The sequence below is a fragment of the Camelus bactrianus genome, chromosome 12, assembly GCF_048773025.1.
Source record: "Camelus bactrianus isolate YW-2024 breed Bactrian camel chromosome 12, ASM4877302v1, whole genome shotgun sequence".
Taxonomy (NCBI): Eukaryota; Metazoa; Chordata; class Mammalia; order Artiodactyla; family Camelidae; genus Camelus; species Camelus bactrianus.
This window is the reverse complement of record NC_133550.1, coordinates 24,060,726-24,079,777: the sequence shown is the minus strand read 5'-3', so window position 1 is coordinate 24,079,777 and position 19,052 is coordinate 24,060,726. Positions and strand designations below refer to the sequence as shown.

At 32.8% G+C, this 19,052-nt stretch overlaps 1 protein-coding gene across 2 annotated transcripts in view; it reads right to left on the bottom strand.

Annotated features, from left to right (window-relative positions):
• Positions 1-19,052, bottom strand: part of ABCD2 (ATP binding cassette subfamily D member 2) — a 56,525-nt gene that overhangs the window by 12,843 nt on the left and 24,630 nt on the right. For both annotated transcript variants that reach the window (XM_010970531.3, XM_074375026.1), the window contains exons 7-8: positions 8,661-8,806; positions 4,901-4,985 (exon numbers count right to left, since the gene is read on the bottom strand). In XM_010970531.3, coding sequence (XP_010968833.2) covers positions 4,901-4,985; positions 8,661-8,806 — 231 coding nt within the window. The remainder of the gene's footprint in view (positions 1-4,900; positions 4,986-8,660; positions 8,807-19,052) is intronic.

The following is a 19,052-nucleotide window of genomic DNA, read 5'->3' as shown; positions in this document are numbered from 1 at the left end:
AGGACTGGATGACTTCACTACGGAATTTTACCAAACAGACAAAGAACTGATACCCCTCCTTCCAAAAGACTGAAGAGGAGGGAACACTCCCAAACTCATTCTATGAAGCCACCATTACCCTGATACCAAATTCAGACAAAGACACTACCAAAAAAGATTGCAGGCCAATATCACTGATGAACATAGATGCAAAAATTCTCAACAAAATATTAGCAAACTGAATCCAACAATACATTAAAAACATCAGACATCAAAATCAGTTGGATTCATCCCAGGGACACAAGGATGGTTCAATATATATGCAAATCAATCAATATGATACACCACATCACCAAAAGAAAGGACAAAAATCACATGATCATCTCAATAGATGCAGAAATAGAGGAAAAGTATTTGATAAAATTCAATATCCATTCATGATAAAAACTCTTACCATGGTAGGTATAGAAGGAACATATCTCAACATAATAAAAGCTATTTATGACAAACCTGCAGCCAACATAATACTCAATGATGAAAAGCTGAAGGCCTTTTCACTAAAATCTGGAACAAGAGATGAATGCCCACTCTCACCACTTTATTTCAACATAGTATTGTAAGTCCTACCCACAACAATCAGGCAAGAAAAAAAAAATAAAATGTTTCCAAATTGGAAGGGAAGAGGTAAAATTGTCACTATATGTGGATGACATGATACGATATATAGAAAACCCTAAAGACTCCACACAAAAACTACTAGAACTGATAAATGGATTCATCAGGGTAGCAGGATACAAGATTAACACACAGAGGTCTGTTGTACTTCTTTACACTGATAATGAAATACCAGAAAAGGAAAGTAATAAACAGTTTCTTTTAAAATCACATCAAAAAGCACTTAAGAATAAACCTGACCAACAAAGTGAAAGACTTATACACTAAGAACTACAAAACACTGATAAAGGAAATTGAAGATGATTTAAAGAAATTGAAACATATCCCATGCTCTTGGATTGTAAGAATTAATATTGCTAAAATGCCATACTACCCAAGGTAATCTACAGATTTAACGTGATCCCTATCAAATTACCCAGGACATGTTTTACAGAATTAGAACAAATAATCCTAAAATTGACATGGAATCACAAAAGACCCAAAATTGTAAAAACAACACTGAAGAAAAAGAACAAAGTTGGAGGTATAACTCTTTCAGACTTCAGACAATATTACAGAGCTACAGTAATCAAAACAACATGGTATTGACACAAAAACAAACAGATGATCAATGGAATAGAATGAAGAGCCCAGAAATAAACCCACAGACCATCAGTCAATTAATCTTTGACAAAGAAGGCAAGAATATACAGTGGAGAAAAGACAGTCTCTTTGGAAAGTGGTGCTGAGAAAGCTGGACAGCTACATATAGATCAGTGAAGTTAGAACACTCCCTCACACCATACACAAAAGTAAACTCAAATGGCTTAAAGTGGTAGCTCACAGAGAAAAAAAAAATGTGACAATGACTATACGTATGTTTATGTATAACTGAAAAATTGTGCTCTACACTGGAATTTGACACATTGTAAAATGACTGTAACTCAATAAAAAAAGTTATAAATCAATCAATCAATCAATCAATCAATCAATCCCCAGCCCAGTGCCTAGAACACACACACAAGAATAACTAAATAACTAAATAAACTTAATTACCTCCTTCTACAAGTAAATAAATAAATAAATAAATAATTTTTAAAGGAAAAAAAATGGCTTAAAGACTTAAACATAAGACACTATAAACCTCCTAAAAGAGAACATAGGCAAAGCATTCTCTGGCATAAATCTTAGCAATGTTCTCCTACAGCAGTCTACCCAGGCAATAGAAATAAAAGCAGAAATAAACAAATGGGACCTAATCAAACTTATAAGCTTTTGCACAGCAAAGGAAACCATAAACAAAATGAAAAGACAACCTACGGAATGCAAGAAAATATTTGCAAACAGTGTGACTGACAAGGGTTTATTTCCAGAACATGAAAACAACTCATACAACTCAATAGCAAAAAAACAAACAACACAGTCAAATAATGGGCAGAAGACCGAAACAGATATTTCTCCAGTGAAGACATACAGATGGCCCATGGGCACATGAAAAGACGTCAACACTGCTAATTGTCAGAGAAATGCAAATCAAAACTACAATGAGGTTGTCGCCTCACACCAGTCAGAATGGTCATCATTAATAGTCCACAAACCGTAAATGCTGGAGAGGGTGTGGAGAAAAAGGAACCTCCAACACTACTGATGTCAATGTAATTCTGTGCAGCCACTATGGAAAACAGTATGGAGGTTCCTTAAAATACTAAAAATAGTTACCATTTAGCCAGCAATCCCACTCCTGGACATACATCTGGAAAAGAACTCCAAAAGATATATGTAAGGTTCGTAGCAGCACTATTTACAACAGCTAAGACCTGGAGGCAACCTAAATGTCTATGGAAAGATAATTGGATAAAGAAGATATGGACTCAACAATAAAAGGAATGAAATAATGCCATTTGCAGCAACATGGATGGACCTAGAGATTATCATACTAAGTGAAGTAAGTCACAGAAAGACAAATATCATGTGATATCACTTATATGTGGAATCCAAAAAATGACACAAATGAACTTATTCAGAAAACAGAAACAGACTCACAGACATAGAAAATAAACTTATGGTTACCAAAGGGGAAAGAGGAGGCAGGGATAAATTAGGAGTTTGGGGTTAGCAGATAAAAAACTACTATATATAATATAGATTAAAAAAACAAAGTCTTATTGTATAGCACAGGGAACCAGGTTCAATACCTTATAATAGCCTATAATGAAAAAGAATATAAAAAAGATTACATGTATGTATAACTGAATCACTATGCTGTACACCAGAAACTAACACAACACTGTAGATCAACTACTTCAATGAAAAATAATAGTAATATAGTCACTGAATTATGTACTTAAGGTCTGTGTATTTGGTACATAAATGTTTAATAATAATAATAAAAATAAGCAAACACTGGCTAGCTATTACTTAATAACACACATAATAATATATATATAAACTGTAATATACTTCATGAAAATAGTTACATTAAAAAAATAACAACCAACTTTTATATACCAAAATAAAGAAAAAACTATACCAAAATTTTGTGTTATAGGTAGTGAGAAAAGAGTTTTTTTCTTCTTTTTATTTATCTAAGTGTTCTACTTTTATAAAATAAGCACATATTTTTATTATGTATGTTATATGTATAATATTTAATTATATATCATGTTTTAATAAAGTTGCTGAAATGATACATTCTTTTTTCAATGAAAAATACTATATGCTATATTCTTACCAGAAAGTCTGAACTTAAATATAATCAAGCTTTTAGCTCTAATTTCCAGTTTACAAGAAAAATAAGAGACTGGAAAAAAGAGGTAAAGGGACCTCAGGAGGAAGCAATCAGATTAATCTAGAAAGGACGACATTCTTATAGGACAATTGACTCGGTTTCTTAAACATGCCAATTGCATAAAAGACTGGTAGGCATGGCAGAGCTAGGGAAAAACAGAGACTTTTTAAATTAAAAAATAATTAAGAGATATATAATAAAAAAATTCAATATGTAAAATTTGTTTAGGTCTTGATTTGAACAAACCAAGTATAAAAAGATATTTTTGAGACAATCCGAAAACAATATGAACCAGGTATTCGATTATTTTAAATAATTATCAATTTTATCAGTTATGATTATGGTATATTACAAATATAAGAAAATATCCTAATACTTCAGAGATTGATGACAAAGCATTTAATGAAAAAATGCTGTGATTTGGGGATTTGGTTTAAAATGCTTCATAAGTTAAAAATAGATAAATCAAGTGTTGTAAAATGTTAGACCTGCTGAATCAGTGTGATGGGCATGTGGAGTTCATCTTATAATTTTCTCTTCTTTGATGAAGTTTTAATTTTTTTTGCAATAAAAAATTTTTAAAAAATTGATAGCCAACTAGTTGCTAAGTGTTTAATGAGGCTTACTTGATAAGTACATTTTTTCTGTTCTTATCGGCTTTTAAAAGTTCCCTACAAAAGTACTGCTTCCACTGCAACTTCTTCAAGAGTATTACATATGCCCCAGCTTATGCTCCTTTCAGGCATTCATATATATAACTCTTGGTCTTTTTTGCCCAAGGCATAAGTATTAAAAGGGATTAGTGACCCAGAGGCTTAACATAAAAATAGAGATTTTATTTTTCACAGACAAATAGGACAAACAAGAGGAACAAATTGGAATAGCTTCAGTACTTCTTTCCAGTGCCTCGTGCTTAGTACCTTCAACTCAAAAGGCTATGAAGCTAGTTGCAAATAGAAAAGTTTTATCAAAAGAAATTATTTCCTGCATCTTTTTATTTCTGAGTCCAATAAGACTCATGCTGGCTGGTTCCTTTTTACATTGGTTATGCCTCTGATTTTCAAGCAGAGCACTATTAAGCTTTATAGGCCACTGAGTAGTTAAAAAAGTTAATTTAATTTGAATTTAATAATTTAATTCCAAAGTATTACTGAATACCTACCTACTGTGTTCACTAAAGTATAATAGTGGTAATATAGTATTCACATTTTCAAATTAGTAATAATCTTACTTTCAAACCTAGGACACATAAAAATTTAATTTTGTCATCAAATATTACTCAATATAAAAGAAACAGAAAAAATACTTGGAGATACCTGTCACATAAAAAAAAAACCTAAGAAATCAAAAAACTGTAAATTCTAAGCATTAGTTTTTCAGGAAGGTATTTTTAGACTAAAGGTGAGAACACTGAATCCTGTCCAAAGGTTTTTTGGTTCCAACAATGGGATAGTAGTTACTTGAGTATAATATACTTACCGATGATAAAACATGCGAGCCATGCCCATTCTTTGCTTTTCTCCCCCTGACAGGACGTCTTTCCAGTCCATAACAGCATCCCATCCTTTAAAAAAAGATATGTACTTTATACAGCATTCTTTTAGTTGTTACTGTTTTTACCAGGACAAGTGGTTCCTAAAAGTTTAAGTTATTGATACAAAGAATCTGATATTTCACAGAACGTATGCTTGGATAAACTGCAGTCTCATTTTGTTTTAGATTTGATATTTTTAATGGTAATCATTACTTATATTGACAAAACATCTAAGAGTTCTAAATAATGACACTTTAAAAATTTGTTTCTGAATGTCTCCAAAGAGTTGGTACACTTATACTTATTTTGGAGGGTGGTAGGAGAAAAGAGCAACAAACATGCATAGGCCTATTATAAAGTCTACAGAGGGTAAGGGAGGGGCTGACTTAAATGGCTTCCATGTGCCTGGCACTTTATATGAGTTTTCTCATGTACTGCTACAGTACTACCCAGTCTGTGGTTAGTTTAATCCGCAAATGCAGGGCCGAAGATATGGAAGAATCTTGGATACAGAGGGCCTACTGTAAGTCATATGCAGATTTTTGATTGCCTACTAAAACTTACGAGTGTAGTGGAACAAAGGACATGATTTATTTAAATATGTAAAATTAAGGTTTCCTTTGACCCAAATACTTTTTTCTCTTGTCTTCTCAGTTGGCAGGGGGAGAAAAAAACATTAAGCCCAGAACATTTCTCCACTGTGTAGCAATCTGGACCTATTTTTTAAATTCTCACTTATGTTTCATAAGTGCTATAAAATTAAGTCACAGAGAAAATTTTATTTCAACAGTTTTCACTGGAAGCAAGAATACATATACATATATATAAATTATAATTGCATTTCTGTAAATAAACACACACACATCTCTGGGAATGAAATTATGAGACTAAGTTACACATTTTTATCATATTTGAAAAATTTATGATTTTAAAATTATTTTGAAACTGTTCTTAATTCTGTAACAAGAAAAAAATAGTTACTTAAAAATAAAACCATGGGGCCTATTAGACAGACAGTCACATCAAATATTCTTATGAAGTGGGAAACTGGAAAACAGAGCAGCCTAGGTAAAGCCTGACTTTCAAAGAGGAAAATGACTATCAAGACACGACACACACTCACACAAACAACTTGACATACATACTTAGAATACTTCCAGATCCCAAGTATTCAAGGCTTAATGTTCCCATCTGGAAAAAATTCAGGCTCTTTGCCCTCTATTTTCCTCCCTCAGCTGAATTTTCACCTTTATTAAAATTTCTAAGTAAAGTTGGTCAAAGGCAAAGAAAATAAGTGAGAGTTTCATTGTTTTTGTGTACCGGATTGTAAAGATTTTCTCTATTTCCCAACGTTACTTCTCACTAGGGACCAGAGTTCACTTTTTTTGGACAAACTTCCAAAATTTTCTATCCATTTAAAAACATGTAATTAGGGGAAAATAATCTCCAAATGCTATCTGATTCAAAGTTCTTGCTGCTAGTGAAAACTGTTGAAATAAAAGTTTCTCTATGAGTTAATTTTATAGCATTTATGAAACATAAGTAAGGGTTTGAAAAATAGGCTCGGATTGCTACACAGTGGAGAAATATTCTAGCCTGGCATTTCCCCTCCCCCTGCCAACTGAGAAGGCACAAAAGAAAAGTATTTGGGTCAAAGGAAATTTTCATTTTACATATTTAAATAAATCATGTCATTTGTTCCACTAAACTCAAGAGTTTCAGTAGGCAATTATTTCTTGATCACAGAACACACAAATCAAAACTCTGAGTCATAATATCACCTCTGATGCTGAAATAGTGAGACTAAGCCAGCTAAGATTTGAATGGTTTTCCTGCTTCTTGAAGATAGATAAACTGCTTTTAGCTCATGTCTATTTGTTAACACTTCTATTTTGTTACCTCTTTGATGGAATGAAACACAGTTTTAAATTCCAGCTTTTACTAAAGCAAAGCATTTCTCTAAGCAAAGTATTAGCTAATCTAACTGATCTTCAACAGGCTTCTTCCAAAATAAGTCATGTCCTTGTAAATTTAAGTGCTCTCCTGCTTTGCTTAAAAACACGTTTCATGTTTTAAGGGTTAGGAAAGTAAAGTGGCTTTCCTGGGCATTTTTCTGTGTATAAGGATATAGCAATTCTTCCTGTGTCTGGGAAGTTGAGATAGGATAGCACAGCCTAATGCAGAACATTGACTTTTAAGTCAGATCTGTGTTAGAATCCCTGCCCCATCACTTGCTGAGGGCCTCTGGGGAAACTACCAAACTTCTGAATTTCATCTGTAAAAAGGGGCTAATAAAAACCCACAGCACTGAGCAGTTATAAATATTAAATAAGATGACAGTATAAATTGCTTAATAAGTTATATCCTGTATGGTAAGCTCTCAATAAACTGCAACAGTTACAGTTTACATTATTCAGGCTGGAATATTATTGAAAACAGTTTTAGAACTTCTTGATAACTTCTAAAAGAGCAGAATATCCCATATTTATTATAAATTTCTATTTGGATTATTGGATTTCACAGGCAGCCAAAATAACCTACACATGACTAACACGCAGCCATTATTCCGGCTGTTTTAAAATTGAGAAGAATTTGACCATATGAAACAAAAAGACAACCTGCTTTCCATATTTGTAACATTTATGAATTATGTTAATACAAACACAATCAAATAAATACAACAGTACCTCTCTTGCCTGCCTCATTTGTTTGTTGTAAGGATCAAATGAAATAATGTATGTGAAATTTCTATGTAAAATATCAAGCATCATCACACAAAGACAAAATATCATAGTATCAATATTATAACTAGTTCTATTATCTTTAGCTATTAATTCTTGTGCATTTACTATGTGCCACTGCTCTAAACACATAGAGTCTTATTTAATCTCCACAGAATCTTTATAAGGTAGATATTCACCCCCACTTTACAGCTGAAGATACAGAGAACAGAGCTATTTAAGATTTGATTCCAGAACTCCAACTTCAAAGCTTATGCTCAGTTACTGTACTACTCTGCTTCTTTTGACAATGTAAACAGGCTAAAAAATAAAACATAAAATTCATACAAAATTAAACCTAGAATTTTAGCTTGCTATTTCTGTAGTTTTTCTAGGCTGTCAAATTATATGGTATCAGTTATTTGGAAGAAATTCTCTTTTTTTTTAAAAGCAATTCTTTTTTAAGCTAATATACATAACTATTATTCCTAATTTTTCAAAAATGTCTTCTATTGAAAAACTATAGCACAAAAGTTTCTGTATTTTATCTAATTCTCTATGTGGTGCCTGAAAAGAAAAAAAAATGTATTTGTAAGACTGGCTCTGAAAACAAAAAACGTTCTGTGACATCTTCTTCTCAAATGATTATGTTTAATGTAAGCTGACAGCTTGACGGGAGACTATTTCTGTCTTGGATTTTACATACATTTAGTTTGACTATGGTCTCAGGGACACATGTCCATTCAAATATGGGGAAAAAAAACTGTTTTCAAATGCTAGCAGCAGACTTAATAAAAAGCCTACTGTGCTGCGTGAAATATAACACAAGTGGAAAAGAGGATGTCAATAATGGAAAAGCAATAAAAGCTGTGAACCCCATCATTACTTGTATGCTTATGCTCCAACAATAGTATACATTCAAATTAAACTTTTTTTTTAATAAAGTAAGTTAAATACACGAAAAAAAATGAATGATGGACTTTACCTCCCTCTCTCTGAACTATATGATAGAGGTGAACATTATGTAGAATACAATCTAGATCATGGTCTGTGTAGCCTTTATTATGCATGTCATCCACGGAATCAGGATAAATGACTTGATCCCGAAGACTTCCAAGAGACATATATGGCCTGTAAAACACAAAGTGCATAAGAGTCCCAGTACAAAATCACTTCAAAAATTAGTTTACTCAGTGTGACATCCTGGTGGTCTGAAAACTCTAGAGTAAACTTTGAATACCATATTTCTAGGATTACATGTATTATCTCGTGGTGAGTATGTCTCTCTCAGGCATGTAAAAATTTTATTGAGACAGAGTCACAAGAAAAGTTACCATAAGAAATACTAGAATATTTTCAGCACAGACACGCATACTTGTTCTCTTGTATTTTATAAAAGTTGCTTCTGTATTACATCTAAAATTATTTGGGTTAAATATTATAAAATTTGAGGTTTTGATCCAGCAATATGAACAAATAAAACTTTTTAAAAAGTACCATTTATGATAAGAGAAATGCAAATTAAAACTATACTGAGTTTCTTATCAGATTGGCAGACATTCAAAAGCTTGACAACTCACTCAGCTGGTAAGTCTACAGAGAGACAGGTGCGTTTATACCATTGTGAAAATGCAAAATGGTACAACTCTTTGGAGAGGATTTGGCTAACCAATAGTCTGGCCTTTGACCCACCTCTAGGAATTTATTCTGAATATACACTTCCAAAAATATACCACCACAAACAAAAGAGGGTGTAAGGTTATCCAATACATTGTTATTTATAATTGCAAAATATTGAGGACAGCCTCACTGCGCATACAAAGGAGACTGACTAAACTCTAGCACCTGCACTATGAGCTATCAAACAGGACATGAAGAGCTCCATGAATTGATATAGAGTGATTTCCATAATATATTGTTAAGCTGAAAAGCCAAGTGCAATGTATATGAATAGCAGGGTTTCTCAACAGTGGCATTACAGGTATATAAAACCAGATAATCCTTTGTTTTTGAGATCTATTCTGTGTATTATAAGATTTAGCAACATACTTGGTTCCTACTCACTACATACTATTAGCATTCATTACGGTAGTGACCCCCCCCCCAAAAAAAAAGAGTCTCCAGATAGGACAAAACCATTCTCATTTGATAGAACTACTGATATGTAATATACCATCTTTACGTAAAATGAAAGAAAAATAAGAAGATATACATTTATCTGCTTATATTTATTTACAAAAGGAAACACAGTAAACCAGAAACTAATAAAATCAGTTATCCATAGGAGATGGGAGGAACAAGGCAGAACAGGCAGGGGACGGAGTAACCTCTCCAAGTATCCTTTCTATTATACAGTTTTTACTTTTAGAATCATGTTAAAGTGCTATTGTTCAAAATGAATTAAACCAATAAAGATGAAAGGAGAAACCCTAAATCTGAATACAAACAGAAATAAATGAACTGAACAGTTTATCAAATGAATACCACATGGAAGGGGGAGGAGGGACTGATCCAAGTAACTTTCAAATTTAGTTACATAATTTCAGTTGAAGACCAAAAGACCTACAAAGACATCTTAAATCTTATTTGTCAGGTTTCTTGTTGCTAGTTATATACGTGTAGCAATTCTGAAACTATTTCATTTATGTTGTAGGATTGACCAAATAAGTACACGTTTTAATAATGTTAGGAAGTAGGGTTCTCACTGCAGAAGAAAAAGGATACAAATGTGGAATGTGGAAATGCAAGACAAAAACCTGTAATACTTAATTGGAATTAGAGTATCAGTATGAATTCATAATTAAAAAAAAAATCTGTTTCCTAGGTCTGTTTATATTTGGTGTATGCTGATATTATCCTTTGAGAAGGATACAACAGCATTTAGGTTAGACAGTGAGCTGAATTGTGGGGCTCAAAAGATATGCCCAAGTCCTAACCCCTGGTATTTGTGAATATTAACCTTATTTGGAAAAAGGGTCTTTGCAGACGTAATTAAATTAAGGATCTAACGGCCATCCTGGATTAACCAGATGGGTCCCAAATCCAATAAGTGCCTTTAAAGAAGAGGAAAAACATAGTGAAGAGAGTCATGTGAAGACAGAGGCAGAGACTGGAGTTTGTGGTCACAGGCCAAGGAATGCCTGGCACCCCCAGAAGCTGGAAGAGGCAAGAAAAGATTCTCACGTAGAGCTTCCAGAGGGAGGGGGACCCTGCCAATACCTTGATTTTAGGCTCCTGGCCTCTAGCACTGTGGGAAAATTAATTTCTGTTGTTTCAAACCACCAAGTTTTTGGTTACAACAGATCTTGGAAACTAATACAGGTAGTATTACTGAAAAAAAAAAAAGTGTAACCTAAATTGTATCATGAGGAAACTATTAGACAAACCCAAATTGAGGGACTTTACAAATAAACAGTAAAAACAACAGCATTCATGCACTCATTACAAATATCAATGTCACAGAAAACAAAGAATGGCTGAGGAATTCTTTCAGATTAAAAGAAACTAGAGCAACATGGCAAAAAAATGTAATGTATGAAGCTGGATTGAGAAAAACAAATTATTATGAAGAATAGTATTATGACAATTGGTCAAATTCGAATGTGGAAAGTTGTTGGAGGAGGAAATTAAGAGCATCTGACTGCCAGTTGACCTGTGAGCTGGACCCAGGCAACCTGAGGCTCCTCACCCTCTCCCCTGGCCTTGGAATGCACGCTCAACCCACGGTCCCCACAGTTGGGAATGCTTTCAGCTTTCCACTGTTGCGTGTAATACTCAACTTGGCTGTGGGTTTGTCATATGTAGCTTTTAATATGTAGAGATATGTTTCCTCTATACCCACTTTGGTTAGAGCTTTTATCATGAATGGTTGCTGAATTTTATCAAAGGCTTTTTCTGCATCTATTGAGATGCTTATGTGATTTTTGTCCTTTCTCTTGTTGGTGTGGTGTATCACATGGATTGATTTGTGTGTGTTAAACCATCCTTATGTCCCTGGAATGAATCCAACGTGATTGTAGCATATGATCTTTTTCATATGTCGTTGGATTCAGTTTGCTTATATTTTGTTGAGAATTTATATCTATGTTCATCAAAGATATTGGCTTATAGTTTTCTTTTTTCTTAGTGTTTTTGTCTGGTTTTGGTTTCAGGGTGGCTTCATAGAATGAGTTTGGGAGTGTTCCCTCCTCTTCAATCTTTTGGAAGAGTTTGAGAAGGATTTGAAGACATATTTTTAAAAAATTTTTTTAAATTAAAATTTTTTTTTAAAATTTCTATCATTTTAAGCATTCAAATAATGTGACTATCTTAAATTAATACCTGGTAATAATAACAGTAGCATAAAATAAGTGTTGACCACTAAGGCCAGTGAACAATTTTTCAGTCAGTAAGCTGAGACTACTCAGAAGAAGAAATACAAGGAAGTCTTAGGAATCAGTACTTTTTCTAACTTCCAAAGTGATGCCAGTTCCTAAGGTATAAACCCCAGGTGTAATTCAGTCTACAGAACAGCCATGACACAACACATAATTGAGACTACAGCAATTAAAATACACCTGAACATTAATTTCAGAACTGTTTCTACAGGATTCCACCATAAGACTTAACTGGCAATATATGATGAAATTATTTTTTATATGTACATTTCAGTGATGGTGGTATAGAGTCGTGGTTGTGAGAATGGGTTTTGGAGAGATGGTTCTGGGCTGGAATCCTGATCTCACTGTTTACTAGCAATGTGACACAAATTCTGAGTTATAGTTACCTTTCTGTAAAGTCACTTACTTTATTGCATTATGAGGACTAAATGAAGTAGTGGGTTTTTATAAAGCTTAAATGAAGCAGAGTAGTCAGAGCACTTAGTACTGTACAGGCACATAGTAAGTATTTAATACACTATTATGAAAACAAAAAAGTTCATTTCGACTTAGGTTTATGTTATCTATCTATGTGAAAAGGCAATATTTAAGAGTAGATGCAAGAGAATTTCTATTTAGCAAGCTAAGACGTGTGGTTTTATGTCCCACAGTAAATTTTTATTATTCTCAAAATGATTAATAAACAATAACTACCTAATTATCTAGATTTTAGAGAATATATTTTGGTAAGCACATAAGAAGGTTTCTCAAGCGTATCCAGAAGTATTTCTTTTAGTAACTGGAGCACCACTTAATTCATTGGAGTAATTTATGGGAACTTGAAGGTATCAATATGCACAAGACTGTCAAATATTTTCTTTGTAAGAGGAATTTGGAGAAGTAAGACTTTGTCACTTCTTTAAGATTAATATTTATAATTTATTTATGCCTTCTGCAATCTGTCAATTGTTTGATAAATACATATGAAAATTTATCTCATAAGAACTCAATTATAATTAAATTTTGTTTTTGCAATGTTTCTTATTGAGTTTACAAGCCTAATAATATGTTGAATATGCATTCTTGAAATTAAAAAAGTAAAAACAAAACATCATTCTTAACCACTAAGTTTTTTTTAATTCAATCAGGATAAGATTTAAATAAAATGCCAGACAATAAACATTTATGACACTAAATGAAGAACTGCAAATGTGTCTACATCATTCGAGTTACTGTTACTCAGAGTGACTTAATAAAGCATGAAAGGTGCTACTTTGAAAATTTATGTGAAGAGAATGCTGATGAAATTATACAAAAAATATTTCATAGAATGATATATTCATTAAGGAACCAATAAACAGTGCTTTATTAAATTTCCATTTTCTCTCAATTATTATTTTATGATCATGTGAAATGGTAAAAATAACACATTTTATATGTATTTATTGAGGTACACAGGCACTAAGGATACTCTAATAGATATTGTTAATATAATTATTTTAACATACTATTATTATTAAGTTAAAGTTACCACTGAAGTCTCTGGAAAGGCTGTCTTAAGAAAATTTGGGATGATGCTGAATCTATTTGAAAGCACAAGAAAATGAAGGACCCTATATCCGCTGTCTCTATGATTAGTTTGCATGGGAGCCTTTCTCCAGCTCAAAGGCCTGGAATTTAACATTTTGAGCTAGCTCAAGTTTCTCTAGTCCTACCACAGCTATACATAATTGATAAGCACTTAAAGTACCCTTTACTAAACTTTCCTCTCGAGATATGTAGACCTATTCAGATTATCTTTTAAATATTTCAGGTAGATCAATTACCATGTCAGATGTTATTAGCTTACTTGCTCTGGCCCATCAGAAAGTAGAGCATGCAACATACCTAGCAGAAACAACAAAAGACATAGATTGCTTATAATCAGTAGATGTCGAAAAAGAAACACTATCTCGTGTCAATTTACTTTCTCTAAGTAAAATCTAGAATTTGTGGAAAATATATTGGAATAAACCCAAAGGTATCACATTATAATTTAAATCACCATTACTTAAGCAATTATCAAAATTTTCTTTGTAATCTGGAATCACTTTGAGTGCATCTATATTTAAAACTATTAATTATAATAGTAAAATTGAGGTGAAATTATTTGAGATCATATCCATTTCCAGGGATTATGGCTTTTTATAGGTCTATTACAAATGTCTCAGGGTACTTTTATAGCTTGTATTATACTCTCTACTTCTCCATGTTAAATATCTGACAATATATGATTGTTTGGTAAAATATATTGACATTTATTAGGGTTTATACTCATATATTTATATATTATTCTCTCTTTTCCCCTTTAATAATGTCAAAGCAGAAAGCAGGAGAAAACATTGAGAAATACTAGCTCTGTACCTGAAGTCTCTGGAATGATCACCCAAAAGGCTAAATACTTCATAGTCATCTAGAATTTAATTGTGAACAACATTGATAAAAAATGTACAGCAATATGGTGTTTAAGGCATGAAATGATGTTAAGAATAAGCTACAGCCACGTACTGCTGTGTTGCCATAGTAATAAGTTAGCAACATAAAAGCCATAAAATCCAGCTACTCATATAAATGTACATGCTGGGACCAATCATGTCATCAGATTTTTCTCATGAACATTGGGAACTAGATTTGAGTCCTCAATGAATAAATCACTCTTAATATTCTTAAAATAAATATGTGCAAAAAAAACCACTTAACTGAAAAGACATATTTACTATTACTGAAATTATATTTCTAGGATAAGATATTTCTAGGTACCACAGCCTCTTAAGAGCAGGGATGGTGTTTGTTTTCAAGTAATGAGAATACTGTTATTGCAATAATCAAAGTACTCCCAAACTGATAAGACTGCAAACTTCTTAAAAGTCAACTTTGTTAAGAGTTTGTATCATGATGTTAGATCACTATATGAAATTCCTGGTACTTGATCTTTTGACCTACAAAAATTGCAATTCTATACAGTTTAACCTAATAATCGACTCATGAAATGTTGAAAATTTTGATGCAAAGGAAGATTTTTCCACGATTAATTAGCCCATAAAAGAGTTAATCATGAAAAAAAGTATCCACAACAGTTTTCCTAGCAATAAATAAAAATAAAAAGCTGCAGTTATGCTTCTATTTATCAATCTCCTTAAGGAAATTTTAAAAGCTGAACTGTGCCGAGTACTACCCAGGAGTCAGTAAAGCGTATGATTTATAATTCTGTCAGCCAACTGCCCAAAGATCTGCAAAGTTTACTTGCTTTGAGTCTAACAGTCAGAAAGCAAAAGAATAGAAGTGAATTAGCTACAGCAATACTACTGAACCTTATTCCTGGTAAAATAATTTCTTTTAAAAAGGACACGTTAAGGGACAAATATTTATCACCATCATAAAGAGGATTATGTGATACATCTAGCGTAAGCAATAAAATAGTCTGTTTCCTAAGAAGCCAGACCAGTTTGGCAGTAGAAACCAAATCCGTGGAGAAGTACATTCATTATTATGCAAGCATTTAACAGACGTTCACTGCATAGTTATTACAGGCCAATAGGCATACTATAGATTTAGAACACCCCCCAGTGCTGCACATAGACATGCAGATGCCTTTTCTCCCTTATATCTTATGAGGATTTGTTCAACAGTGACTCAACAAGAGCAAAAGCTGTTCCAGTAACAAATCCAGATTTGTCTAATTGACAACATAAAGGGTAAATAATAATTTTGTATGCTATAATGTGCCACAAAAATTAAAATTTGCTTATTTACTATCTCTGCAAGAAGTGTCTGATTTAAAATTAAGGGAACATTATTGAGAAATGATTTTAAATTTTATAGAGAAGTGGGTTTTAGAAGAATAGGAAAGAATAGAGAACATATTGTCATTTGAAAGTGATCTGAAAATAGTTTAAGTGAATTTCAGTTTTATACAAGAATATGGCTTATTTCACATTAATATAAGTAAATGACAGCCAAGTACTTGTGCTAAACTTTATGCTCCATTGGCCTGGATTGCCCTGTACCCCAACCATTATAAGGATCTCTGCTTCCAAACAATAGCTTGATATTGGTACAGATTAAGCATTATCAAGTAAACAATCTTAACTGGTGATACTCACTTGCAAGGTGAGGCAAGAGAGTTACACGTTTTCAGAAACACGTCCCCTGCTGTGAGTAATAATCAAGACAAGGCAACTTTAGAGTTAGACACACCTAAGTTCAAATCTTGGCTCCAGCATTTATCAGCTGAAGGCCTTCAACCTCTCCAGATTTTCTCATCTATAAAATAGGGATACTAACACTAACTTTATGGGTTGTCATATAGAAAAATTAGGAATGTGTAATATTTGTAGAATAGTGACTAATACACAGTAATTGCTTGGGTTAAAAGCAATAGGTCAGAGATGCTCAGCTCTCGCTCAAGATGTCCTAGGATTCACTACTATCTCAGAAGGTCATAAGATTATCAAAATAAAAGTCAATACTAATTCACTTTATTTTAAAAATACATAGCCTCACTAAAGAGATGAGTAAAATGTCATTAAAGAAAACATGGATTAAATGTTGGCACTTTGAAAAGATGAGATTTCAAGTCATAAGCTCTTCCATGAAAAACAGTTGAAGAACACAGAAAGTTTTTAAAGTGGATGCGAATTATAAAAGAATGTAGTTTGTTATTCCCCATAAATTTGGGACAATGCTAGAGAAGCTTTAATTATTGTCTGAGAAAATATTTAAGATCAAAGAGTGGGGTGTTTTTTCCAATCAGAGGTAGATGTTGTTAATATTATATTACTAATCTGAAATAAGAGGCAGTGAATACAGAAGATTTATATCCAAAAATATAGTGAATACTAATACTGGCTTTAAACTGCTATGCAACTCAAAGTATTAAAGTTTCTAATCCCTTTGAACACTAATTTAATTATTTAAAATATTCTATTTAGCCTAACTCATGTAGAGCATAATCAATAGGTACTGTTCATACGTTAAAAGATAGTCAGAAGTTACCCATTATTAATTTTCTACACAATTTAAATAGTCATGCTATCATTCCCATGTACAGCCAAATTTAGGATTTTTATGTTGTATTTAATTTTAAAATATGGTTCCTAACTATTTTATTTATTAAGCAGCATTTACATTTAGTCTAGAAGATTAAGTAACATGATACTTGAATATACTACCCTGTGAATGAAGTAGTTAGTAAGCAAATACTGAGCTGATAAATAACATGTTATTTATAATTTCAGAATATCTTCTGAGAAAAAACATAATGAATGTTGTAGAAACATTACTATCTTCTTTTGCTGTTTATCAAGAAGCATTAACACTCTAAAATTTAACCTGTTAAGACTATATATTAGACTCAAGCTTGGTGTTTTAGAGGGAGAGGGACTAAGACAATCTTGCTTAGAAGGAAGTATCCAAAAAAGAAAAACAATGAACTTGTGCTTACTTGAATTTGTAACATTTGTGATGTATTTAGATACTGGAGAAACATTCAATTTATGACAATTGTTACAATCCTAACTTTTAAAACCCAGGTCAAATGACACACTGTTCTACAATATTTTTTCTCATTTTGAACATTTGTATAGCATTTCTTGCCTTTGTTGAGGCACTAATTCAGGTTTTTATTAAAGCTAAGTTACATGTTTTTGTTTATAACCAAATGAGACATAAGCACACGTTGAGAGGGACTCTGCCTTTATTCACTGTCTGTCCTCCACAGCATCTTATAGCAGGGCTTTAATAAACACTGTTCCAAAAAGAGAGAGTAGCGCACTGACAAAGAACAAAGTATAGCAATTTTCACAAGAGATGAAATACAATATCCCTGCTATTTCACCCCCATTTTTTCTGTTCTATTTTCTCTTTCTTTTTAAAAATGTTTAGTCAAATTTAATTCAATCCTTATAATACAATCCTTTCACTTTCTTAAATTTTACTCCTCAGACTCCAAAGTCAAGGATGGCTAGGAATTTGTACCAATTACCTTTACATTTAAAAAAAAAATTGTGGGAAGTCTGAATCTATTTTAGATCTGTTGGCCTTAGTGTAAGTATTTGGGCATAAAGTTTACAGTAATAAGATTATGGTTAAAATTTGTCCCCAGATATTTCTACCAAGAAAGGGTAGTGATAGCAGGAGCTTTGGGAACAGAATTACATGGTGGGTTGCTGCCAAACTGGAGACTGTTGCTCAGGAGAATTATGTGATGTATACAAACTATACCCTGGAGGATTAAAAAAAAAATATAGCACAAAGGAACCTAAGATTTTGCTACCTGTCGTCAGTAAACATTTATTATCTTGTTTTTCTTCCTGCCCTTCCTTCCACCCTCTCTCTATCCCTTCCTTCCCTCTTTCCTTCTTCTCTCCCTCCTTTCCTCTCCCTTACTCTGTCTCCCCAACCTCCACCAAATGTTTCAATTTCCCATTCTGGTGAGTGTTAGCATACAATAATATTTTGTTAGCAGGTGAACTAAACAAATGAATTAAAGGCTGGGCTTCTGAGACTTTAATGGCTGGAGATAGAGATGTACTAGGGAATTACTATATGACTAATGAGCCATAAATTAGAGAATGGGTGAAAGTAAGAGCAGGAGATCATACATCTACCTTTAGGTGTTTGGGAAGACAGAGAAACTGCACCGAGAACTGACAAAAGAAATTCAGGACCTGAATTCAAGTGTAAGAATTTTCCTGAGGGTCAGATGGCTAATACAGGAGAGAACAATGAATTACAATGATCAGTTTAAAGAGTACAGCCACATTGATCAGGAAATTTAGTCTCAAACAGCCTAAAATTGCCAAAGTATTTTCCTAAGCACTATCTGAGCAAAATAAGCGTTTTACCTTATACCATCCCATAGATTTAGAGTGGCTAAATCTATTTTTAGATGAAATGTTCCTTGAGAAAACTTATCAAACGTTCCGGTAATTATATCCAATCGTTAATGAAAATGGAATGAGAGAAAACTGCTTTGAAAC